Below are 26,341 nucleotides of genomic sequence, written 5' to 3' on the forward strand. Positions count from 1 at the left end.
ACTGCATGGTCTCTTAAAGTTTGTTTATTCCTATGTGTCTTGTTCCAGATATATCTGTATAGTTTAGGAAAGAACGTAAGAGACAATCTATTATGAAATCCACGTTAAACCACTATCGTGACCATACAGTCTCAAATTTGGAGCCACAAAGCCATCTCATTCTCTTCAGTCCTGCAATTATTTTCAGGGAAATAGTATTACTGTATGTGTATATGTAGCATCATCAATATTAAAGATTCCCTAGGCTGAGTAATATTTTTGAAGATTTTTAAAAATAGAAGATAGATTCATGTTCCAAATTCATTCTTTAGTGACTGGGTATTAAATTTCATTTAAGTTACGTAAAAGCATTCTTTTCGTGAGCCGTAGACTTGATAGGGCTAAAATGACAAATTCCATATTTACATAAGTAATATAGTTTTGTATTACATTGATAAAATCTGAAACCTAAACAAAGTGGTGGTTGAGCTAGATAAAATTATATGAGTTAAAGAACTGTTAGGGATCTGCTTGATTGAATCATAGACTCATTGGTCTAGAAGATGCCTTGGTGACCTTCAGGTCCAGCTGCCCAGAGAACTAACTCTCTAATCTTGAATTTAAAAACTTCAGTGACTCCAAGAAGCAAGCTATTACTCTTTGAGGAAATTACTCCCTGAGGAAATTGTTCTTTATTTTCAGTTCGGATCACTCTCTGCAGACCTTCTGTTCATTGTCCCTATCCTGACTTGAGGATAATAAATCCACATCTTCCTTTCTGTAACAACCCCTCAAATCTTGAAACACAGCTATCATGCCACCTCTTAGCCTTCTCGTCTTTAGGCTAGTGTTGGTGCACAATCTATGGATCCTCCTGGACTCCCAAGCTTCTGATCAGAGCTGTTTGCAGCCATGGCCAGGGAGTCCTTTGCACGGGTTCCTCTTGTGTAGGACTAGGAGGCCTTGATCATGGTATCTCATACCGTTAGCACCATCTGTTTTGTTTGCTGTATTGTGTAACATCACTGCTCAATTAGCTGCTGAGCTGAGCCGATTCCCAGTGCAATTCAAGATCACAGGGCAAAACTATGCATCAGAACACTTTTCTACTGTAGTTTCTGCCCCCCCCCCCAACCAGATCTAGAAGAGGGGACATGCACTAGGTACCTTCTATTAGACAATATCATCTCGTGGGTCTCCAGAGCCATGCCTTCTCAATGGCACCACTTCTTCTAAACATTGGGGAAATAATTGAGTTCACTTGGAAATAAAACTCTTATTACAGGACTGATTATTTCCTTTTTAAATAGTAATTTTATTAAAAATTACAATTAAAAAGATAAAAATAATACAAATTAAAAAGGGAAAAAATAAAAAGAAAGTGCATAAATTAAAAATAGGATAGAAAAAGAAAAACTATGTTTATAGTAAAGAAAATAAAAAAAAAGATGTGTCTCCTCCCTTATACCAAATACAACCAATTGTAGTACCTTAATACCTTATATCTTTAGTATAAGCCTTCTCTTAAAATACAATAAATGATTCTTCTTCCCATATCCTATTTCTTATTTATAAACAAATCTTAAAACCTGCCATTCATCGTTTTGTTATTATTTCTTGATCAGCAAAAGTTGCAGCACTTCATCTTTAACCTTGATCAAATATACTGACCTTATATTCCTTCTTTTTATTTTTAATGATTATAAACTTTAATCTCTTCAAATAATGTCATAGAACTTGATCTCTTTTCGTTTTTTCTTTGGTCCTTTTCAAAACTTTAAGAAGTCTTTTTTGTAAATCCAATATAGGAAAGTTATGCAAGTTTGTTGCTTGTATATCCTTTTTAATTATTAAGGATTCTTTTGTATGTCCTATATAACATCAATTTCTATATATTCTTGTAGCCTGCCAGTTTTAATCCACTTTCAGGTCAGTCTCAGTCTTGTGCAGTTCCTCTTCAATAATGACTCAAAGCTGGGAACAAACAGATTTTATATCATGTACAATTCAACAAAGAAAGAGAGAATCGTCTGTGTATGCAGAAAAATAAATATATAACAACAGTTATTCAGGCATTCTCTTTATTAAAATAAGTTTGCTGAGTGAGCTGATGGTGAGATTAAAAAAAAGTTTAGATATTTCAATGACATTGTTTGAAAAACATGTCAAACCAGAAACACCAGCTTTTGGGGCTGGTTATTTCTGGGATTTTGAGAATATACTTAATTGAAAAATAGTTGTTGGAAAAGAATAGCACTTTTATAAAAATACTGTGTAAGACTTCATGAGTTACAAATCACCAATAAATTGTTTTCACTATATTTCTTCCCTTTCTTTTGCACAGGTACCTTAAATTACAAAACGGATCATTTGTAAACACATGGGATCATTACATGACTGCATAAATTCACTGCATTTAGGAAAGTTGTATGGGGCTTAATAGCTGGCTGTAACCAACCCCCCTCTGGAAGAACCACACATCTGCTTCTTTCCTACAACCAATATCCACTGGTTATAGATGAACTTTGCAACACATTCAGATTGATGTAATTTAAGATCAGTTCTATACACATTTCCTTATAAATGCCCCCTAGCTTCTTTTTCTGGGTGGTTGTGTTTACTGTTTCAGAAGGATATCTAGAAACAATGTGTAGTCAAAATATATGAAATCCAATGGTTGCTTTGAAGTGCAAGTGAGTTTAATACTCCACAGTGGGGCATAATGAACTTTGTAAAAGGGAAAAAAATCTATATTAATTTCTCCTGCTTATTTGTCAGTAGAATTGTACTTGATCAGTGCTGACAGCTTATCTGAAAATCTTTAGGGAGTCTGTATTTACAGAGCTTGTGTTTAAATTCCTGTAATTAGCAGTTCATTACTGCCAACTTCAGTTTTTTTTCTTACTATAGTTTTGTTCATATAACAAGAAGGGCTTCTTTCCATTCCTTTTCCGCTTTTACTCCATTTCATTTGCACATACTTCAAGATCAGGGTCCTGAATTCTCTTTTCCCCCACCACATTCTGGTTCACACAGAGAGCAGCAAATCCCAGAACTGCCAGGCAATCCTGAGCAGCTGCAGGCAGAAGAGTTTACACCATTTGTCTTCCAGGAAACACAGACGCCACCTTTCTCAGAAAAAGGGGAGTCTGAGCTGCCACTCCCTGCCAGTGCAAGGGCTCACCATGTGCAAAGGAGAGCAGAGCAAAGGTACTTTGTGAGGCTCCATGCAAGAAAGGAGCCTTGTCTTTCCAAATAAGCAACACCGGAGTTCCTTGTATTTAATGAGAGCAGAATGCTCAAACCTCTCCATTGGCAACAATTGCTTGTTAACCTAGATTCCGGGTACCTTAATTCTTGTCTTGAAATCTTGTGACTGTGATTCTGGATCTAGATTGGCTGATGACAAACAATTGTGTCCACTGTTTTAGATATGGAGTCTCTCTCAAGGCAGGCTTGCTTGACCTCTGGGGACTTGATTTCTCATGTGTGTGTGTGTGTGTGTGTGTGTGTGTGTGTGTGTGTGTGTGTGTGTATGCTTGTGTATTCTGGAACACAACATTGTTAGAAAAGACTTTATATCCATTCTGCAAAATTTTATCAGCCGTGGTATTAAAAAGCCATTTTTTAAAAAAAAATGCAAAATATAAAGCATAAATTCCATGTATACATGTTTGCTTCAAGTTTCCAAGGTCACTTTACCTCAGCTAACAAAAAATGCAAAGAGGAAAACTGAGGCCCAGTACAGGAGAATTAAGTTGCCCACTGAGCAAGCATGCGAAAGATCACTACATCTGTTTCTTTTTCCCCCTAAAGAGAAAGTGCTGCTGAAAACCTTTAAGCAAGCTTTGGGTAACAGTCCAACAGGCTATGTTCCTATTCCGATGTCTTCCAAATAAGTTTGACTTCAACTCCAATGCATTTGGGCAGCACCAGATTGAGAGATAATATTCTGCAAGGTGCTTCAGTGCTAGGTAGGATTCATCTTCACTTACCTCATTGACAATATTCTCATTGTTTATGAAGTCAGCAAAGGCCACGGGAGGTTTCCATGGGTCAACCTGATTGTAGACAGTGGTGCTGAAAGGTTAATTTTCCTTCCTCTTTGTAACAGCTTGCTTATAACTAAAAGGGAAAACAAGAGGAGTTGCAGAGATTGAGATTTGTTTATTTATTAATACTATTACTATTGTGATGATTATTATTATTGATTGTCTCCAGAAAATCTGACCATCTGGATCCGATAGCCTTGCTCATGGCCCCACTTGTTTGTACTGTTGGACACAAAATAAAGGTATCTGGGCATGTTATCATGGAGACGGAATGCTGCCTTGTTCTCAGTGTTCAAAACTTTCCTAATCATTTTCATTCAATGGATCTTATGTTCTGGGCTCCAAGGGGCCTGCAAGGTTTCAAAAGCCATATCATTTCCAACCAGAGTATTTTTCACACCTCAGAAAGAAAAGAGGTAGAACAATTAGTATTTCAGTAGCTGTTAATAAATCAAAACATTTTTGTTGCATTTTCAGTTTCTTAAAATCAAACTTGTTTGTGGAATAAATGTTTGCTAGCAAAGTGATGAAATTGCTATAAGTGCATGTATAATTAGTTTTCCAGATTGAATATATCCAAATTTAAAACACTGCAAATATTAGTACACAAAACAAAACAAAACAAAAATTGTACAACTAAATTAGAGATTAGGCATAACTAAAATATTTCAGATAATTGTTTATTAGAACAAATCATTCGGTGAGGTTATTCATTCTCCTTTACTTATTTTCTAATATTTAGTTGAAACAAGGTGGGAACATATTAGCTTCTTGTCTTTTAAAAATATATTAGGTAACACAATCTCACACCTTTCCTTGACAATGTCTTTGCATATTAGCATAGATAGATTTTCTGAATATTCATCTTCTCTATTTGTGAAGAAACCTTGATTAGAATTATGTAATTCAGGTCCATTATATCCATGCACACTCTTATACCTTGCCTTGGCTCAAGAATTCAGCTCTCTGCAGTTTGTAATCTTAATACGAGATTCATTTCTGTTCCCAGAAATAATGTAGAGAGTCTTTATGAGCTCACTGAAACTCACTGAAAAATTCAAATCCAAATGTTTGCACATGTATCTGAATTGAGTGTACTCTTGAAGATGCCAGGTATAGTATTTTGGAGTAATTTGAAGAACACATTGGTTGGGGGATTGGTGAGACAACACATAAGGAGAGTTTTCCTCGATTGGAAAAAGCTTTTTGTGGGTTTTTTGTTGTTTCTTAAAGCTATGGTAATGATATTATTGGATTTACACTACAATTTTTATATATTGTCTGCATTAGCATGCAATTAGACCACACCACTAATGAAGATCAATGGCGTTAAATAAGAGCCACACAATGTGTGTCCTATCCTAATAGAAAATACATGAAACTTATTAAAGAAATAATTATATATGCTTTAATCATTTCTATTTTGTTGTACATAGCAAGACTTTATGGGATCAATGTCTGGAAAGCAGCAGCATTTAAAATAGTCAGTGTTAAAAATAATATGGCAGAGAGAATGTGTTTATGTCCCAAAGAAACAGAAGTATACCCAAGAAATATTATGAAATAATTATTGGGAAATACTAGATAGACATGCAGCTCCACCCTGTGGTAAATATATGAATTATACACTTTCATGAGGTATTTTCAGGTCTTCCTCTAAATCTTCAAAGCAGTTCAAGTTAGCCATTGCATCTTGCTGGATCAGAAACAAGTGAGTGAGGAAATACTCTAAAAAAGATTTCTAGTTTTATTCCTCTGCCCTGAAACCAGCCACCAGTTCCAAATCCACCTAAAAACAAACCAATTTTCAGATTCACCTTTAAGTGAACTGACATTTGCAAATATTTCAAAAGTGTTGATTCATATATTCAAGCCCCAGAAATATATGAAGACATAATTACTGTAAGTTTGATGCATGATGTCTTGCTGAATAGCCATTGATTTAATTTTATTGTTATTATGACACTGCATATTGTATTTAAATTAGGTTTTGCTAGGAGCCCAAAAGTGAAATAAAAAAACTTGATTTTAAAAAACTTTATCTTTCTTCAGTCTTGGACCAATAAATAAAACAAGAAAATCACAATTATAATAAAAGCAGAAATTAATAATTCTGAAAAATCTCTTGTCCTAAATTGTTAAAGAACATTACCAGCATAAAGTTTTGTTCCTCACCTGTTGAAAACATATTGTTGAATCTTTCTTCATTATAGCTCTCACAGTCATTAGAACAGTTGTGAGAAAGCAGATTGAGGCAAAGAATCTATAATTTTATTGAAAATTACAAACATTTTTCCTATTTACCACCAATATCCCAATCCACCTTGAAATGAATATTATGGGTATGAATTGTTCCCAGCACCAATTCTTGCACTCTATTGCCAAAGTCTTTGGCATCACCAAAGTAAAAATCAAATATAATGTACCCGCTGGCATGGATCCGAATACCAACAGCTCCATTTTGGTCGAAAATAAAATCCCAGACAAAGTCATAGTTACCAACTGTAGATATGGTTTGGAACACCAGATTTGAATCTGCCACCCTCCATAAAAAGGAGATTGGATGCTTTCATAATGTCGTCTTATGGGTAACTCAGCATTCTACTCAAAGATGCAGATAGCATTTTTATGGCTAAAGTCCAAAACCCATATTCATGTATCTGATCAACATGGAAATAGGATTGTTGGAGCCATAGATAGCACTTGCTTCTTGCAAATTTAACTCATAGATTATTCTTTCTCCATTAAACCTGACATCAAAGATACGTGGACCCCTTGCATCAATTCCAAATGCAAAACTCCATCTCAGAAAAGTGACATGATTATTGCGAATCCTATAGCGTGGTCCATGAGGTTCATACTGCAAAGGGCCTGGATCTTTTGGTGGCACCCTCTGCTTCAGTGATGAGTAACCCCCATCAGGAGGGGCTTCTTTAACCTTGTCTACTCTAATCTTTCCCGTATTGAATTGTTGCTCAAGGTCTTCCATGTCTTCAAAGTATTGTCCATTATAAAACACTTTGATTACTTTCCACTCAGAAACATCCAGGCTACAATGATCCACTTGGACCTCAAAACCAACTGGATGCAAATAGTGGAAATGGCTCACCCACATTTTGCGATCTCCTGATTTTAGCCCAGGTGGCATTTGACTGCTATACTGAAGATTGCTTCCATTGTAATTTAAAACTTTTTGCATGAAATTTGGAGCCTTCAGGTATTCATTTCTCTTTAAGAAATCATGGATTTCACGAAATTCATTTCCCAAAATCATCCTTTGAGAATAAGGCAATTTCCCTCCATACTTTTCTACTGTGATATCTTCATGATATGTTGGTTCTGGAAGAGGACCCACCACAAATTCTGTCACATTGGTTATTTCTGTGGTGCTCTTCCATAATGATTCAAAACTGGGAACAACCAGATTTTATGTCATGCACAATTCAACAAGGAAAAAGAGAAAATTACCTATGTATGCAAAAAAAATATAAATGTATAATGACAGCTTACCAAGTTGTTCAGGCATTCTCTTCATTAAAATAAGTTTGCTGAGTTATTTAGATATTGCATTGACTGTGCTTGCAGAACATGCTAAACCAGAGACAGCAGCTTTGGGGGCTGATAACATCTGGGGTTTTGAGAACATGCTGAACAGGCAAGATACCCTTTTATAAAAGATGCTGTGTAAGACTTCACGAGTTACAAATCACCAAGAAATGATTTTTATTACCTATGCTGCTTATCTCTTCCCTTTCTTTGCCTCATTTATTCATGGTTCCACTAACTTCATGAATGCTAACTTTTCTGGGTGGTTTTGTTTACTATCTCAAGAGGATAACTAGATGTGTGGCCAACATATACGAAATCCATATGAAATTATTTTGAATTGCTAGTGGATTTGATACTCCATAGTGGTGAATAATGAACTTCGTAAAAGGAAAAAAAATCTCTATATTAATTTCTAGGCTGTTGTTTGATCAAGCTTGGCAATTTGTCTGCAAACATTTTGTCTCCATTCAGGGACATCTTCAGTGTGCTTTGAATTGTGCTTCTCTGTCAGAGCACTGGCCTTTAAATATGTTTTTGTGTGATGTAAATTGGTTTGGGTATTATTTGTCCAGATGTTGCTGAGTCATGGTATGGTTTCGGGCTGTTTGATTGGCTGGTTGTTGTTGCTGGGCCATAGTCCTTGGTGTTTAAGTATTGTAAGTGTAATGCAAATAAATGATGTTTGTTTGTTTGATTGCCTCTAAGTCATGGTCTGGTTACAGGTCTGGTTTTGGATTGTTTTGATAGATGGTTGTTGTTGTTGAGACATGGTCCGGTTTCTTGTGCGACATTGTGAATTTTGCTGTGTGGTGGGGTGCCTGTTTATTTTAAATGCTGCCTTTGGGATTGTGGTTGAAATAGTTCTTTCATTTTCAGTGTCAGGTCCCCAAATCCTTATTGTCTCCTTTCCATATATATATTCTTCACTTTGCTTTGGGGCCTGCTATTATACTGGGGGGAGGGGGGATATTTGCTTGTGCTTGGGATAACTTCTACTTTCTGCTTTCCTTCTTTCACCTCTATCCATTTGAGAAAGGAATGTGTCTCCCTTATCAGGGAGATGGTTACAGAGAAACAAAAGCTGGAGAAGACCTTGAGATGGCACCAATTGTACCAGTTACCCGCTCATTTTTCCAGTTGTGGATTTGCTGGATTTCAAATGGACAATATGATTTTGGTGGGAGCAGGAATGTTGCTGCACCATTCAAGCAGGATTTTCCCCAGATCTTGCCTTGACTTCCCTACTGTCACTAGCCCCTAATAAAAGTTTCCTTTTGAGACAATGCCTGTTTCAAAAGTTCTGCTTTCTTGGGTAATTAGCTAAGGTGGGTCCTTACACTCATTGGTTGGTAGATTGGGTCGATGTCAATGTGTCTGTGACTTATTGGGGGAGAATCAGGCTTCAAGAAATTCTCTTTCCTTGATTTTGCTTGGGTTACAATTGTGGTCCCAGTTAGATTGAACTTCTGAGTCCTTCTGAGTCTTCACGGACAGACATGAGGGATAGTGGGTCATGTCTTTTGATAGCCAGAGAATGTTCATGCAGTCTGGTAGATAGCTTTCTTGCTTGTTTGGCCCACATAGTTCTTTTCACAGTTGCTACACTGGATTCAGTATATGATGCCTGATCTTTGGTTTGTTTCTGACTGCTCCTTACATTTTGACAGGGTCCATCTGAGAGTTGAGGCTGGTTTGTGGGCTACTGAAAAGTCATGTTGGCGTAGTAATCTTGCTATCATCTCTGAAACATTCTGTATGTAGGGAATTGTGATTTGTTTGATCGTTGTTGTTCTTGTTGTAGTAGTTGTGTTGCTTTGAGTGTTTGTATTGTTTGAGTGTAAGGATCTCCAGATGATGTTTTGTGGGTATTGTTTCTCTTGAAGACTTTGTATAAGTGTTTTTATTCTGCTGATCTGGCTTCCATGGTGTTGCAATGGGATTCTGCTCTCCTGAACAGTGTTCTAACACAGCTTTGTTTGTGGCATTTGGGATTGTTGCTGTGGAAGTTGAGGATTTGATCTGTTTCAGGATCATTGCCATCAAGGAATGGCAGTTAGTTGTTATTCTCGGTTTCTATTGTGAATCGGATTTCTGCAAAGACATTGTTGATTCTTTGGTAAGTTTCTCAACTTAGTTGTGCTTGATTATCATGAAGGTGTTGTCCACGTAAGGTAGCCATAGCTTGGGGTTTATTTATGGAAGTACAGCTTCTTTGATTTTCTGCATGAAGACTTCTGTGACTATTAATTTTATTAATAGTTAATAAATTAATTTCTCTTGCTTAATTAGGTATATCTATAGAATTGTATGTGATCAGTGCCAAAGAGCAGAAGTATTTAATATCAACACTGAGACAAACTAAACTGAAGCCATTTTTCATTTTGTCTTCATTGCCACACTTTAGTTTAGAGATTTTAGATGAAGGAGGGGAAGGGGGGATATTAAGTTTCCCAGTTAGCCATAACAATACATCTGTGTGAGAACCAAGGTCAGTGCTGATAAGAGTTTTGGAGAGCTGAAAAGCAGAGAGGAGAGCCCACATTTTGAAATAATTGGTGAATGTGATTTATGACAGCAATTTGGGGGTGGGAATTGCAACTTGTTACTTTGTAGCCTGAGGGAGGGGATTTTAGTCTTGGGTTTACCTTTGTATGTGCCAATATTTTGTTTCCTAAATAATTTGCACTTCTAACATCAGTGTTTTAATATTGTAAAAGGAAGGGACGATTATAGTCAATATATACCAACATATATTTTTCTCAATGTCTTCTGTCAAATCAAAAATGTCAGTTGTGCATGCTTTCTTTCCTGTAACAAAGAAACGTTCTACAACATTCTTCTTAGATCCCAGAGAATTCCATTCCATGATTTCCTGAAGACAGTGGACTAATAATCAGACAAAAAAAATCCATTAATGGTACAGATATAAGAAGAGAAAAACTATTAGCTACCTGTAACACACATTCATTCTTTGTTTACAATTTCTAACTCACCAAAAGTAGAAGACATTAAAAAGTTGTTATGTTTTGAAAACCCTCAGAAGTGAAAAGGGGAAAAATGGACAAACATGAAGCTATTTTTGCCAGACAGGCAAGTTGGTTGATCTCACAGGAAAGGGGGTCCTGCAGATGGTTGAAATAAACACTGTCTGGAGAATAGGTGGAAGGGTCATCATCAAAATAATTGTATGGTCTCAAGAAGAAACCAACTACATTCCCAAGGGTTGCAGTATTGGGTACATCCTCAGCATGTGGAATATGGAGAAAGCCAGCATTGATCCAGGCAACCAGATCCTATGAAAGGAAAAGGGACAATATTACTGTGATATCTTAGGGAAAAGATCTGTTAAATAGAAAGGTGATTGAGGAATAGATTGAGAGAAACTAAGTAAGATAGCAGATGATTTAGTAAAATCTGGGGGTAACCTAATATTATAATTTTTTGATTGCCTACTTGGAATTGAGGATGTGCAGAAATGAAAAACAATGAGTAGAAAATTGTTAGCAAAGATCTTATATCCATTCTGCAAGATTTTTATCAGCCATAGTACTAAAAAGCCATTTTGAAAACCAAATGCAAATGGCAGCGCATAAATCCCATGCATACATGTTTGCCTTAATGTAGTTTCCAAGGTCACATTACCTTAGCTAACAAAAATGCAAACAGGAAAGCTGATCTTGATACAGAAGAATTTGTCCTCTGAACAAGTATCCTAAAGATCACCATGATTGTTTCTTTTTCCCTCTAAGAGAAAGTGCTGCTAAAACTCTTAGCAGCATTTGCCTACTTCCAGAGTAAGCTTTGGGTGACAGTCCAACAGGCTTTGTTCCTATTCTGATGTCTTCCAAATAAGTTTGACTTCAGCTCCAATACATTTGGACAGCAATCAGATTGTGGGATAATAACCTGCAAGGTGCTTCAGTGCTAGGTGAAGCTCATCTTCACTTACCTCATTAACAATATTCTCATTGTTTATGAAGTCAGCAAAGGCCACGGGAGGTTTCCATGGGTCAACCTGATTGTAGGGAGTGGTGCTGACAGATTCATTTTCCTTCCTCTTTGTAACAACCAGCTTATAACTAAAAGGCAAAACAAGAGGAGTTGCAGAGATTGAGATTTATTAATTATTATTTCTCTTCTTAAGATCTTCAAAATTATTGTTCCAGGCATAGGTTTTGAAAGGCAATATAATGGCAGGAGACTATTCCATGACAGCCCAACTATAAAAATATGGAGATAATCGTTGTAACTCATTATTAAACTACAAATGAGTTCTGAATTGATTTTATGCTTGAGCTGCCATATATAATTCTAGAGATGAATTATGCAGAACCACAAGACGTCTGTAGTGATTTCTGCCAACCTCGTAGGTGTTGTGGGTCTCCATCCTGGTAGACAGCCCATTTAATATTGATATAATAATAATAATAATAATAATCCCCCAGTGAGACACTACCTTGACGTGGTTGTGGGGCTTGTGTACTCTGAGGAAGATGAGAGCTATGCCAGAGGTTCAAACATACTGGACAGGTCTCATCAGAGGAGTCAGACAAAGAGTGTCTCTCCCATAAAAAATATGGTGAGACGTAAATTGCAGAATGCCATACCGGCTCGGACGTCGCCCGGGTTAACAAGGTCCGCACTAGATATTGGAGTTCCTGGATATCTGGTGAAAAATGGGTTACAGGACTCAGGACTGTTGGCTGAGCAACCAGGGCCAGCAGCTGCAGAACTACTGGAAGAAAAGGTGTTTACCCGTCGCAGATACACAGTGATGGAAAACAAAGAAATAATGATCTGTTACTACAGATCAAGTCCAACAAGAAGAGGATATCTAAAACGAATGCACCAGTTCTGGAAAGAACAACAACCAGAATCAGAAATAACAGAACAGAGACTAGCAGATCAACGCCGATTTATAACACGAAATAAAGTATTCACAGAAACAGAATTGGACGAACTGCAAAGGTTTACCCAGGGCAAAGAAATCAAAGCCTTACCAGAAGTAATTCAGAATGTAGAGGCAAACCAGGGGGAGTTGGCAGTGAAGGAATCCAGCAGAGATATACAACTGTTCTCATTTGGAAACCAGGCACCTCTTCCTCAGGAAGAACAAAACCCTCTAACTAAAGAAATAAAAGAATTGAAACAAAGAATAACTGAGCATCTAGAACAGCACAAAAACAACAGAATAAGGCTACCTGCATTGAAGCTTGTTCCAAAGAAACAGCTAGCACAAGCATTAAAAGATGCAAATACTGCAATATCAAGTATAAGCACCAATTCACTGCAAGAAACAAACCAACTAATGTACAGCACAGCTGCAGTTATAACAGAATACCTGGGATGCAAAATCAACAAAAAAGAAAAACAAACAAACAGTGCACCAGAAAAATGGAAGGTTAGACTAGAAAATAAGATCAGCAAGTTAAGATCACCTGCAAGCAAGCTAGACCAGATGAAAGAAAAGAAGCTGAAGAACAAGAAGACCAAAGAATACCTAATCAAGAAATACCACTTAGAAACAAGGAAGATCAAGGAAGCACTGGAAATAATAAAGCAACAAATAACAGCTATAGCCAGGAAAATCAGTAGATATGAAGCTCGAATTGCAAACTATAGGCAGAACCTCCAATTTCAATCCAATCAGAAACGTTTCTACCAATCCATCAATGGAGAAACTGCAAGGAATCAGTCAGTACCTGACAAGGAAGAAACAGTGCAGTTCTGGAAGCAGATATGGGATAACCCAAAGAAATACAACAAGGATGCGGCTTGGTTAAAAGAGGTGGAGCAAATAAAACAGAAGTTGAAATGAAAGAACTAGTAATAACAACAAAAATGGTAGAAAAAAGAGCAAAGAAAATCAAAAATTGGTCAGCACCAGGTGAAGATGAACTGCATGGGTTTTGGTTGAAACATCTAACTGTTATACACCCACTCATTGCCAAGCAGTTCAACAATATACTACAAGGAGGAGAAATTGAAAAGTGGCTAACAACTGGGAAAACCTACCTAATAATGAAAAATCCAGCAAAAGGGACAACACCAGGCAACTACAGGCCAATTACCTGCTTACCAACAACTTTCAAATTACTAACTGGTGTAGTAGCTGATGCAGTGCAACAGCATCTAGTTGAAAACAATCTCTTTCCACCTGAGCAGAAAGGAAACCGCCCCAATAGCAGAGGAACAAAAGATCAACTCCTAATAGACAAAATGATCTTGGAAAACTGCAAGAGAAGGAAGACCAACCTGAATGTGGCATGGATTGACTACAAAAAGGCATTTGACTCTCTGCCACATGATTGGATAATAAAGTGCCTAGAAATAACAGGAGTCAGTAGAAACATCAGAAAATTTGTGCAAAGATCGATGGCACAATGGAAGACACAGTTGCAGATCAATGGTGAGAGGCTGGGAGAGGTTAATATCAAGAGAGGAATATTTCAAGGAGATTCATTATCACCATTACTATTTGTTATTGCACTGTTTCCTCTGTCAACAATACTGAATAACTCAGGACATGGCTATCAAACATCAAAAACATCTGCCAGACTATCCCACCTCCTTTACATGGATGATCTGAAGCTGTATGGAAAAACATCATCTGAAATAGAATCGCTGCTCAACACTGTCCGTATATATAGCCAAGATATTGTAATGGAGTTTGGCTTGGACAAATGTGCCACACTTACTATCAAACAAGGAAAAATAGTGAAAACTGAAGGAATCAAGATGCCCCACAAAATAACATTAAGAGTCTGGATGAGGAAGAGTACTACAAATACTTGGGTATCCTTCAAGCTGACAACATCAAGCACACTGAAGTCAAGAAAAAGATTAGAGGTGAATACATCAAGAGAGTGAAGAAGATCTTAAAATCCAAACTCAATGGAGGAAATACCATAAAGGCAATCAACACCTGGGCAATCCCAGTCATTAGGTACACAGCTGGAATAGTGGACTGGACTCAAGCAGAACTAAAAGCAATGGATAGGCAGACCAGAAAAATAATGACAATGAATCATGCCCTTCATCCACGCAGTGACATTGATAGACTTTATCTACCAAGGCAAATAGGTGGGCGTGGAATGCTACAAGTACATCAGATGGTTGAAGAAGAAAAAATGGCTTTGGAAGAATATCTGAAGAACAATGATGAAGATGCACTGAAATTAGTATATCAGGAAGGCTTACTAACCACTGGAGAGACCAAACTGGCCTACAAGAAAGACCAAATGAAGAACAGAATAGAGGCATGGGAAGACAAAGCACTACATGGCCAATACATTAAAAAAATAGCTGGGAAAGCAGATAATAACAAGACCTGGCAATGGCTAAGAGCAGGAAAATTGAAGAAAGAGACCGAGGGACTAATTCTGGCTGCACAAGACCAAGCCTTAAGGACAAATGCATACAAAGTCAAAATTGAGAAGACAGCAACAGACAGTAAGTGCCGCCTATGCAAAGAAGCTGAAGAAACAGTGGACCACTTGGTAAGCTGTTGCAAGAAGATTGCACAAACTGATTACAAGCAGCGGCATGACAAAGTAGCAACAATGGTGCATTGGAAGATCTGCAAAAAATATCATTTGCCTGTAAGCAAAAACTGGTGGGATCATAAAATAGAGAAAGTCATAGAAAATGATAAAATTAAACTGCTCTGGGACTTCAGAATTCAAACAGACAAGCACCTGCAACATAACACCCCAGACTTAACAATTGTCGATAAGAAAGACAAAAAAGTCTGGATAGTGGACGTGGCAGTGCCTGGAGATAGCAGAATAGAAGAGAAAGAACTGGAGAAGATAACAAAATACAAAGACCTACAAATAGAAATAGAAAGACTGTGGCAAAAGCAAGCAAGGGTAGTACCAATAATCATAGGCTCCTTGGGTGCAATCCCAAAACAACTGGAGCACCACTTGAACACAATTGGCATTGACAAATTCACTATTAGTCAGTTGCAAAAGGCGGCCTTATTAGGAACTGCTTCCATCCTGCGACGATACTGTAATACCATCAAACATCCACATCTGCCTATCCCAGGTCCTGGGTAAGGACTCGATAGGTAGACAAAATGCCAAATCCAGTCTGAACATCTGGCTGACTGTGCGATGATCAATAATAATAATAATAATAATAATAATAATAATAATAATAATAATAATGTTGGAAGGAACCTTGGAGGTCATCTAGTACAACCTCCTGCTCAGGCAGGAAACCCTATACTATTTCAGACAACTGGCTGTCCAGTCTTTTCTTAAATACTTCCAGGGTTGGAGCATTCACCGCTTCTGGAGGCAGGTTGCTCCACTGGTTAATTGTTCTAACTGTCAGGAAGTTTCTCCTTAATTCTAGGTTGCTTCTCTCCTTGATTAGTTTCCATCCGTTGCTTTTTGTCCTGCCTTCACGCCTTTGGAAAATAGCTTGACTCCCTCTTCTTTGTGGCAGCTCCTGAAATATTGGAACACTGCTATCATGTCCCCCCTCATCCTTCTCTTCATTAAACTAGACATACCCAATTCCAGCAAGCATTCCTTATGTTTTAGCCTCCATTCCCCTAATCATCTTTGTTGCTCTTCTCTGTACTCTTTCTAGAATCTTTTTTACATTGTGGTGACCAAAACCAGATGCAGTATTCCAAGTGTGGCCTTACCAAGGCATTGTAAAGTGATATTAATACTTCATATGATTTTGATTCTATCCCTCTGTTAATGCAGCCTAACACTGTCTTGGCTTTTTTGGCAGCTGCAGCATATTGCTGGCTCATATTTAAGTGATTGTCCACTAGTACTCCAAGATCCTTCTCACAGTTACTACTATTGAGCAAGGTACCACCTATACCAGTGATGGCCAGAGGCGGCACTCAGAGCCCTCTCTTTGGGCAAGTGGCCCATCTCACCAGCCCTGCCTCCCCCCACGGCCCCCTCACCAGCAGCCCCTCTGGAGGAGAATTGCCCCTGAGCAGCCAAGGACATGGCAGCCGAGCAACGAGGACAAGACATTGCACTCTTGCCCCATCGCACAAAGATGATGCTACAGGGTGTGGGCAGAGGGCGTGGCTGCTGTGGTGCTGCTGGGCTGCCTAGGCAATCTGTGGAGGCAGTGGGTGGCCCTGTGGATGGGGGGGGCAGGGCAGGGGTGGTTTGTGGGCACTTGGTCTTGATTCTATCCCCCTGTTAATGCAGCCTAGCACTGTGTTGGCCTTTTTGGCAGCTACAGCACACTGATGGCTCATATTTAAGTGATTGTCCACTAGGACTCTGAGGTCCCTCTCACAATTACTACTATTGAGCAAGGTACCCCTATACTATACCTGTACATTTGGGGTTTTTTGCCTAAATGTAGAACCTTACTTTTTTCACCATTGAATTTCATTTTGTTAGATAGTGCTCAGTGTTAAAGTCTGTCCAGATCCTCCTATATCTTAAGCCTATCTTCTGGAGTGTTGGCTATTCCTGCCAGCTTGATGTCATCAGTAAATTTGATGAGTTCCCCATTTATCCCCTCATCCAAATTGTTGATGAAGATGTTGAAGAGCACTGGGCCCAGAACAGAGCCCGGGGCACCCCGCTACACACTTTCCTCCATGTAGATGCAGTTCCATTGAGGACCACATGCTGAGTAAGGCCAGTCAGCCAGCTACAAATCCATCTGGTGGTGATGCTGTCTAACCCACATTTTTCTATCTTATCAAGTAGTAGGTTGTGATCTACTTTATCAAATGCCTTACTGAAGTCCAAGTAAATTATATCCACAGCATTCCTCTGGTCCACTAATTTTGTCACCTGGTCAAAGAATGCAGTAAGATTTGTCTGGCATGAACTGTTTTTGACAAATCCATGTTGGCTTTTAGTAATGACTTTGTTTGCCTCCAGGTATTTGCTGATTCGTTGTTTATCTTTTCCAGAATCTTCCCAGATATTGAAGTCAGGCTGTAGTTTCCTGGATCTATTTTTTTTCCCTTTTTTGAAGATGGAAACTACATCAGCTCTTTTCCAGTCCTCTGGTAGTTCTCCGGTGCTCCAGGATCTTTGAAAAATGTAGTTCAGTGGTTCTGTGATCACATCTGCCAGTTCCTTGAGAACCTTGGTCCTGGTGATTTGAACTCATCTAGGCTGGACAGGCCCTCACTTAAACCACATAGGAAATTAAACTTCAGTTCAGTACCTCAAGCTTGGTCCAGAAGTACAAGAATACACCAATAGCCAGGTCTGCTAACTCCAGATATGGTTATAACTGGGTACACATTTACAATAATATGGCTCAGATTTCTTCAATATTCAACCAGAACAATTGGAAAGACATGTTGAAACCAGCAGTGTTTCTGAAGGGGACTTGTAGAGTGAGGAGTACAAATTTAAAAGAATATGGTTGGGATTTCTTCAATATTCAACCAGAATAATTGGAAAGATGCACTAAAGGGGACTCATGGAGGATATTACAAATATCAGATAAGGGAGAAAATTACTCATGGCTACCAATAGACAAGTCTTTCTGCTCTAGATATGATTATGGCTGATATGAACTGATATAAAAAAGTATTTCAGGCCACAATTTTACCTTTAATTTATATTGTTTGGATTTGCTAAATGCCATTTCTTTCTATAAATGTTAAAATTATTTCCATACATCTTAAAACTGATCTGGGTCAGGATTTTGTTGTTTTTTGGGACATGTTAGAGAAAAGGAAAGATTGTAAGACTCATTTTGCTCAATCGTATTAACCTCCAATAATCTACAGCATTTATCTTAGGTCAAGTTTAAGAATAGCTCTCAGATTGAGGATAATTTCCCAAACATGAAACATTGTAACCTGTAAAATATTTTAACTATTCTTCCAATTGTGACTACAGGTCATAACCCAAACATACTATATTTGTCAAAGGAACTATTTCCCTATGTAATTCAGTAATGAATTTTTGATCAGTAGTGAGGAATATGAGCTAAAAGAAATTCTGCAACCTTGAATAGCACTTTTTTTCTTTATATTGTATGTTCCACAGTTAAGTCATGGAAATGGAACAGTTTTCCTTAGCAAATGTTTGAAATATTAATATTCTTTAAATAGATTTAAAGAAATCCATCTCTTTAAAATGAATAAATTTGGACGTTCCTCCTATCTTATTCAAGCTCTTGAAATCCAAAGACATGGGTGAATCCATTTTACTTCTGCACTTAGAAATCAGTCACTTACCGACCCCAGCTGAAGCCTGGTTCCATTGGATCTGACTCTGGTAAATGGTCTCCAGAAAAGCTGACTAGCTGGATCCGATAGCCTTGATCATGGCCCCACTTGTTTGTGCAGTTGGATGAAAAATAAAGATATCTGGGCATGTCATCATGGAGATGGAACGCTGCCTTGTTCTCAGTGTCAAAAATTTCTCTCACCATCTTCATTTGATAGATCTTATGTTCTGGGCTCCAAGGGGCCTGTATGGTCTCAAAAGCCATGTCATTACTAACCAGGGTATTTTCCACACCTTAGAAAGAAAATAAGTAGAACAATTAGTACTTGAGTAGCTGTTGATAAATCAAAACATTCATGTTGCATATTCAGATTCTTAAAATCAAAGTTGCTTCTATGCAAATGTTTTGCTGATCCAAAGATGAAGTTGTGATAAGAGTATGCATAATTAGTTTTTCAGGTTGCATATGAACAATGTGAATTAGTGTGAAAAAAACAACCTTTGCAATTTTAACAAAACAGCATTTCATTCATTAAATAAAACAATCTGAAAGTGACTTTAAAACGATACAACTGAATTAGAGATTTGGCATAAGTGAAATATTTCAGGTAATTGTTTACTAGAACAAACCATTCAGGGTATATATCAATTCTCCTTTATTTATTGGCTAATATGTAGCTGAAACAAGCTGAGAACTTGTCAGCTTCACATATGTTTAATATGTATTTACCACTCAGGTAATAAAATCTATTTTCATCTGTGGAGATTCTCAGTCATCCAGATCATGGAATATTGGAATATTTTTTTTATTTGAGGAAGATGAAGAAGACATTATTATTTTCACTCAAGAAGCTCCTTGTGTGAGAAGCAAAATGTCTTCTTCAAATAAAAAACAGTCCAGTTGCCTTTTGAAAAAGCACATTTGAGACCATTTCTTTTCTCTTTTCTCAATCAAAATCCCATTCCCTGACAACGTTTTTGCATATTAGCAAAGAAGGATTTTCTATATATTCATCTTCTCTACTACAGAAGGGAACTTGACTTAGGACTTACAGTTCAATTTTCATGTGTTTCCTGCATCAGCATACAAAAAACCACACCACCAATTTTCTGCAATAAAGTGGGTGCTGAGTAGGAAAAAAGGGCAATAGGATGTGTGTCAAAAAAAATAAAGGAATATCATGAAAGGAATATTTATAATATTTGGTCACCACAATGTAAAAAAGATATTGAGACTCGAGAAAGAGTACAGAGAAGAGCAACAAAGATGATTAGGGGAGTGGAGGCTAAAACATATAAGAAATAGTTGCTGGAATTAGGTATGTCTAGTTTAATGAAGAGAAGGACAAGGGGGGACATGATAGTAGTGTTCCAATATCTCAGGGGCTGCCACAAAGAAGAGGGAATTAAGCTATTTTCCAAAGCACCTGAAGGCAGGACAAGAAGCAGTGGATGGAAACGAATCAAGGAGAGAAGCAACCTAGAACTAAGGAGAAACTTCCTGACAGTTAGAACAGTTAGCCAGTGGAACAACCTGCCTCCAGAAGCGGTGAATGCTCCAACACTGGACATTTTTAAGAAGAGACTGTCCAAAATGGTATAGGGTTACCTGCCTGAGCAGGGGGTTGGACTTGATGACCTCCAAGGTCCCTTCCAACTTTATTACTATTATTATTAAATACAGTAAGAGCATCCACATTGCGTTATTAGCAAAATATTTTATGGGTTCATTGTCCAGAAAGCAGGAGCATTTAAAATGAGTCAGTGCTAAAAAAAAATATGACAGAGAGAATGTATCTATGTAACAGAGAGAAATACAGTAGATATAAATTGGACCTAACAAGTATTATGAAATAAAGTTTGTTTGGAAATATTAATTTGTGCACAGTTCTACCTGGTGGCACAAATATGAATAATACTGTAAGTGACAGATTTCCATGAAATATTTTCAGGCCTTCAACTAAATCTTCAAATCAATTCAAGCTACCTAGAGCAGCGGTTCTCAACCTGTGGATCGCGACCCTTTTGGGGGTCAAACAACGCTTTCACAGAGGTTGCCTAAGACCATCGGAAAACACATATTTCCTATGGTCTTAGGAACCGAGACACCGCTCCTCTATCCGTCTCCAGGCGAGGGAAGCAGGAGGCAGAGGAAAGCCCGAGCAGGGAAGGATCTGGCATGGTGAGGGTGGAGCCGCATTCGGGTGCTGCTTCTGGAGCTCATAGATGCTGGCCTGGTTCTGGCGTGCTTTGGGGTAGAGGTTGTCTGCTCTGCTGCCGCTGGGAGCCTCAGCTGCCTAAAGCGCCTTTCAGAGAAAGAGCCCTGCTTTCCCCTGCAGGGTGACCCAGCCAGCAGCATCCTACTCTCATCATTTCAGGGAGGAGGGAGAGGAAGAAGAAGAAGAAGACATCCGCCTGGCAGGCTGCTACCTCTGCCTCCTCATGACGGAGAAGTGCTTTGAGGCAGATGGCAGGTTATAAAACTGACGCTCGGCTCAAAGGGGGGATGGGCGGGCCTACGAAGCCACTGCTCCTCCGTGGGCAGACTAAGTTCCCTGACTCTTCTGCTGTGGAGGAAGAAAACCAAGCTTCGAGATCTCGCGAGCAGGCGCGCAGACGCAACTGAACTTGTAAGAAGCCCGGCAAGCTTTACGTTGAGGCCGGCGGTTTATAAAAGGAAGGAGCAGTCTCCTCATGCTCTGGAGTGGGGGGCGGATGGTGGTATGTTTGTTTGCTTCCCAGAAAAAGCTGCTCGAGACATCTCCATTGCTAAAAGATATTGCAAGATAATGCCCTTGCTTTCCTATGATGTCAAAGATGTCATACGTTAGGAAAAAACAAAACACAATCCTCACACAAAAACAGTCCAGCCGTGATAATGCAAAACCTAATGAAGAGCGTAGCTGTTTTTATTACTCTTATCACAACTCTGAGAAGTAAGTTGATGGCAGTTGCTGCACAGGAGTTAACTGAGCACCCAGATAACCCATCCTCACACAATTGGAAGTTTGCATTATATACCCTAAATTCCCAGTGATAGATCACACTAATGATAAATGTGGGAGCTTTGTTCCTACTTATGTGGCGGGCATAAAAGTATAGTAGCTTTTTCCTCTCTTTCCACTGCAGCTGATCCCCCGTCCTGTCCTCCTCTGAGATCTCTGCAGCCCTCCTTAAGACAGCACATACTTTTTGATTCCTGCTGCTAGATTCCCTCCTCCTCCCCCCCCCCATGGCTTTCTACTTGTGGGATCCAAGGGAAGGGAGCGCCATTTCATTACAGGTGGGAGAAGGAAAACTGGCCCAGGCAGTGAAAAGGGAAGAGATCAAAGGGGGGGGGGGTTGGAGATGAAAGCTGCTTTGGGTGGATGTTTTGGTCTGCAGCATGTGTTTCCCTTTCCCCTCCTGCCTGCCTTTTCTCTGTTTCCTAGTAAGCCTCTGGAAAGCCGGGAAGGGGGGGGGGGCAAAATGAATCTGCTCCTAGTGTGGAATCAAGAAGCTCCAAGGGGCCTTTTCTTGCAGTTGTTGCAGTAATGCCCTCCATTCTTCCTGCCCTGGCTGCTGCACCAAAAGCAGTTGATTATTGCTCAGTGGAACCAGCAGTGGGGTGGGAGGAAGGAATGGATTTCCCTGCTGCTGCCTCTGCCTCAGTGGACAAAACCTCCTTCCAAAAATCTCTAAGATTCTGACAGGCACAGCTCCAGAACTGAGCTATGCTGGCTCAGGAATTCTGGGAGTTGAAGTCCACGAGTCATAAAAGAGCCAATGTTTCCCTTCTGCCTTCTTCAGAGAGAGAAGCTCTGAAGGTCATTAGGCTCAATTGTCCTGGAAGGACAGGGGTCCTCTTCCACACACTCAGTGAATTTCAGCTGGAGGTAGAAAAACGGACAGTGGCTCAGGCTGAAGAGGCAAATTGTGTGGGCCACATCACACACATGGACAACAAATGTCTACAAATATAGCTCCCCTTGAATATCACCTCAACTAATCCTTATTTTCTCCCACCCCATAAGCACTCCCCCCCCATAGACAATCATATTAATTTTTCACAGGTCATGCTTAACCTAATCAGGCAACTTCAAGGACTCATTTAAAGAAGAGAAAAGGTCAGGCCTCCCTTCAGAGCCATAGGTGGAGCACCCATGCTTCAAGACAAAATTTCATTTATTTGTAATTAGAAATAAATATTTCACAATATATAATTACATATTGTTTTTGTGATTAATCACTATGCTTTAATTATGTTCAATTTCTAACAATGAAAATACATCCTGCATATCAGATATTTACATTACGATTTGTAACAGTAGCAAAATTACAGTTATGAAGTAGCAACGGAAATAATTTTATGGTTGGGGGTCACCACAACACGAGGAACTGTATTAAAGGGTCGCGGCATTAGGAAGGTTGAGAACCACTGACCTAGAGAATCTCCTGATCTAGATGGCCACTGTTTAAGCCTTCTACACCTCAAGAAATTCATCCACCAATTTTCCTGATGACAAATTTCAGTGGAAACTTTTAAAGACATAGTTCTCCATATCCATCCCTACTAACATTATGAGAGTTGAACAACAGAAAGAAATGAAGCCGAAGGAGCCCGAACCATGATGTCTGGACCTGAAGAAACTTCTTGTGTGAGAAGTTAAATGTTTTCAGGGAAAAAAAACCCTAAAAGATGCCTTTGGAAAGGCATCTTTGGGAAACCATGATATGGATGATTGAGAATCTCTATAGCAGGGGTTCTCAACCTTGGCAACTTTAAGACTTGTGGACTTCAACTCAGCAAAGCTGGCTGAGGAATTCTGGGAGTTGAAGTCCACAAGTCTTAAAGTTGCCAAGGTTGACAACCCCTGCTCTATAGACACTCCTTTATGATACCATTTTTAAATTTAAAGTCTCAGGGGTGAGGGTGAAGAAATAATCTATTAAAGTTTTTTTTGGTTTTATTTATTTGCTCTGAAACAAAAAACAACCAATTTACAGATTCGTCTTTAAGTGATAGTACAAATTTGTTGACATCTTCTTTGCCAGAATTACAAAAGTGCTGATTCTAAAGCCACATGTTCAAACTCCCCAAATATATGGACATAATTACTCTGATGCCATTATATTTCATATTATTATGACAGAACTTGAAATAAGATTGTCACAATATAGTGAAATAAATATTCCTAATTAAAAAACCTCTCTTCTCCTAAATTGAAGTTCAAGAATATACCCTGAGAATAACAACCATACTCTTCACTTTGTCTTCATTATAGTTCTGACAGTCATTACAACAATTCTGAGAAAGCCAAATTGAGGCAAAAAAGCTTATAATTTCCATGCAAGTGAGAAATATTTTTCCTACTTACCGCCAATATCCAAATCCACCTTGAAATGAATGTTATGGGTATGAATTGTCCCCAGCACCAATTCTTGTATTCTATTGCCAAAGTCTCTGGCATCACCAAAGTAAAAATCAGATATAATGTACCCAGTGGCATGGACCTGAACACCAACTGCTCCATTTTGGTGGAAAATAAAATCCCAGACAAAGTCATAATTGCCAGATGAAGTTATGGTTCGGAACACCAGATGTGAATCTGCCAACCCTCCATAAAAAGGAGACTGTACACTTTCAAAATGTCGTCGTATGGGTAACTCAGCATTCTGCTCAAAGATGCAGATAGCATTTTTGCGGCTAACAGGTAATGAAGTATCATAAAAAAAGTGAAAGTCCAAATAACTGGATAAATAAGGACAATCTAGACCCCGGGTGAGGGGAAAGATATAGGTTCCGAGTCCAAAGCTGGAATCCATGAATCTGGTCAACATGGATTTAGGACTGTTGGAGCCATAGATAGAGCTTGCTTCTTGCAAACTTAACTCATAAATTATTCTTTCTCCATTAAACCTGACATCAAAGATACGTGGACCCCTGCTTGCATCAATTCCAAATGCAAAACTCCATCTCAGAAAAGTGACATGATTATTGCGAATCCTATAGCGTGGTCCACGAGGTTCATACTGCAAAGGGCCTGGATCTTTTGGTGGCACCCTCTGCTTCAGTGATGAGTATCCCCCATCAAGAGGGGCTTCTTTAACCTTGTCTACTCTAACCTTTCCCGTATTGAATTGTTGCTCAAGATCTTCCATGTCTTCAAAGTACTGTCCATTATAAAATACATTGATTACCTTCCACTCACGAACATTCAAGCTACTATGATCCACTTGGACCTCAAAACCAACTGGATGCAAATAGTGTCCAGTCACATTCTGCAAATGGCTCATCCACATTTTGCGATCTCCTGATTTCAGTCCTAATGGAAGTTGATGATCGTATTGAATATTGCTTCCACTGTAATTTAGAACCTTTTGCATGAAATTTGGAGCCTTAAGATATTCGTCCTTTAAGAATTCATGGATTTCATTAAACTCATTTGCTAAAACAAATCTTTGAGAATAAGGCAATTTCCTTCCATATTTCGGTACCGTGATATCTTGATGATATATTGGCTCTGGAAGAGGACCCACCACAAATTCTGTCACATTGGGGTCCACCTGATTTCCAAAATGGATCACAGCCAGAGCTTCCCGTGCTGGCTGAGATCCTTGATGATCTAAGAATTGTAATACTTGTGCTTTGGGAGGGAGCTGCAAGGTAATCATAAAAATGCAGTTATCTGATGGCTTGGCTTGCGATGTCTCCACCAGTGGCACTCCCAGGTTGGACTGTAAATATCTCTTTACTTGCATTATCTCTTCTGGAGTTAAATCTTGAAATACCTGGCTGCCAGCATCCTGACCACCTTCCTCTTGCCCCTTTTTCTGGGAAGAGTTCCCACATTCTCTGGGTTTTTCTCCTCTACTACAGAAAACCAAGACTAAGATGAAAATTATAGAGATGCATATTGCTATGAGAGAATAAATCACTTTGGAATTCATTTTCCCAAACCTATAGACAAAAAAATAGAGAAAAGTTTATTAAATTCTAAATTTTTATGTTTTTAATCCTAGACACAAATTATAGGACACTTGTTGAAAATGTAAATTTCGAAACTGTACATTCCTTGCATTTATAAAACATTCCAGAAATTGTGCAAAGATAGCAATGATATGGTCACATCTTCAATAAACTTACCATCTAAACACGATACTCCTCTGTTCATTAAATAAAACCAAGAACTCAGACCAAAACACTGCTTGGAAACTTCTAAACTTATTAGAACTTGAGACCAAGTCAATTATACATAGGCTAAAAGGGAGGAGATATTTTATGCAAATGTGTCTTTAAACTATAATCTTCTGTTTTGAGGAAATGCAATCTAGGCAGCTTCAGAAACCTTGTTTGCCACCCTTTAATAATTTTTTAAGTTGTCAGCATCTAAGATAATTCTCTGAACTGAAATATGATTGGACTAAATGGTTCCTCCTTTATACAACAGCTAAATGTCTCTTCATCCAAGTATTTAAAGAATAACATAAGTGCCAGGACCAGACTCTCACTTTGATTGCCTTTAATTGCCTATTGACTTTTTTTTAATGAACCTGGCATTTAAGTGCAGTTGTTTGGTTGGTATT

The 26,341-nt window shown here is 38.6% G+C and overlaps 1 protein-coding gene and 1 pseudogene across 2 annotated transcripts; both read right to left on the reverse strand.

The window, feature by feature from the left end:
* Positions 1-2,335: 2,335 nt before the first annotated feature.
* Positions 2,336-8,371, reverse strand: LOC120302370 (annotated as a pseudogene).
* Positions 8,372-10,376: 2,005 nt separating this feature from the next.
* LOC120302393 (membrane primary amine oxidase-like) lies at positions 10,377-25,705 on the reverse strand. 2 transcript variants are annotated; one of them, XM_039330675.1, is made up of 5 exons: positions 21,206-21,376; positions 19,829-19,885; positions 18,784-19,069; positions 11,530-11,659; positions 10,377-10,873 (listed from the first exon to the last, which is right to left on the reverse strand). In XM_039330675.1, exons 3-5 carry the CDS (start codon positions 19,038-19,040, stop codon positions 10,589-10,591), a joined length of 672 nt encoding a protein of 223 aa, XP_039186609.1. In that variant the 5' UTR covers positions 19,041-19,069; positions 19,829-19,885; positions 21,206-21,376; the 3' UTR covers positions 10,377-10,588. The 2 variants fall into 2 exon arrangements, with proteins under 2 accessions (XP_039186609.1, XP_039186608.1); XM_039330674.1 differs by lacking the exons at positions 19,829-19,885; positions 21,206-21,376 and adding an exon at positions 24,133-25,705.
* Positions 25,706-26,341: the final 636 nt, after the last annotated feature.

Source organism: Crotalus tigris, unplaced genomic scaffold (assembly GCF_016545835.1).
Source record: "Crotalus tigris isolate CLP2741 ecotype Arizona unplaced genomic scaffold, ASM1654583v1 scf7180000024430.1745191, whole genome shotgun sequence".
NCBI classification, from domain to species: Eukaryota; Metazoa; Chordata; class Lepidosauria; order Squamata; family Viperidae; genus Crotalus; species Crotalus tigris.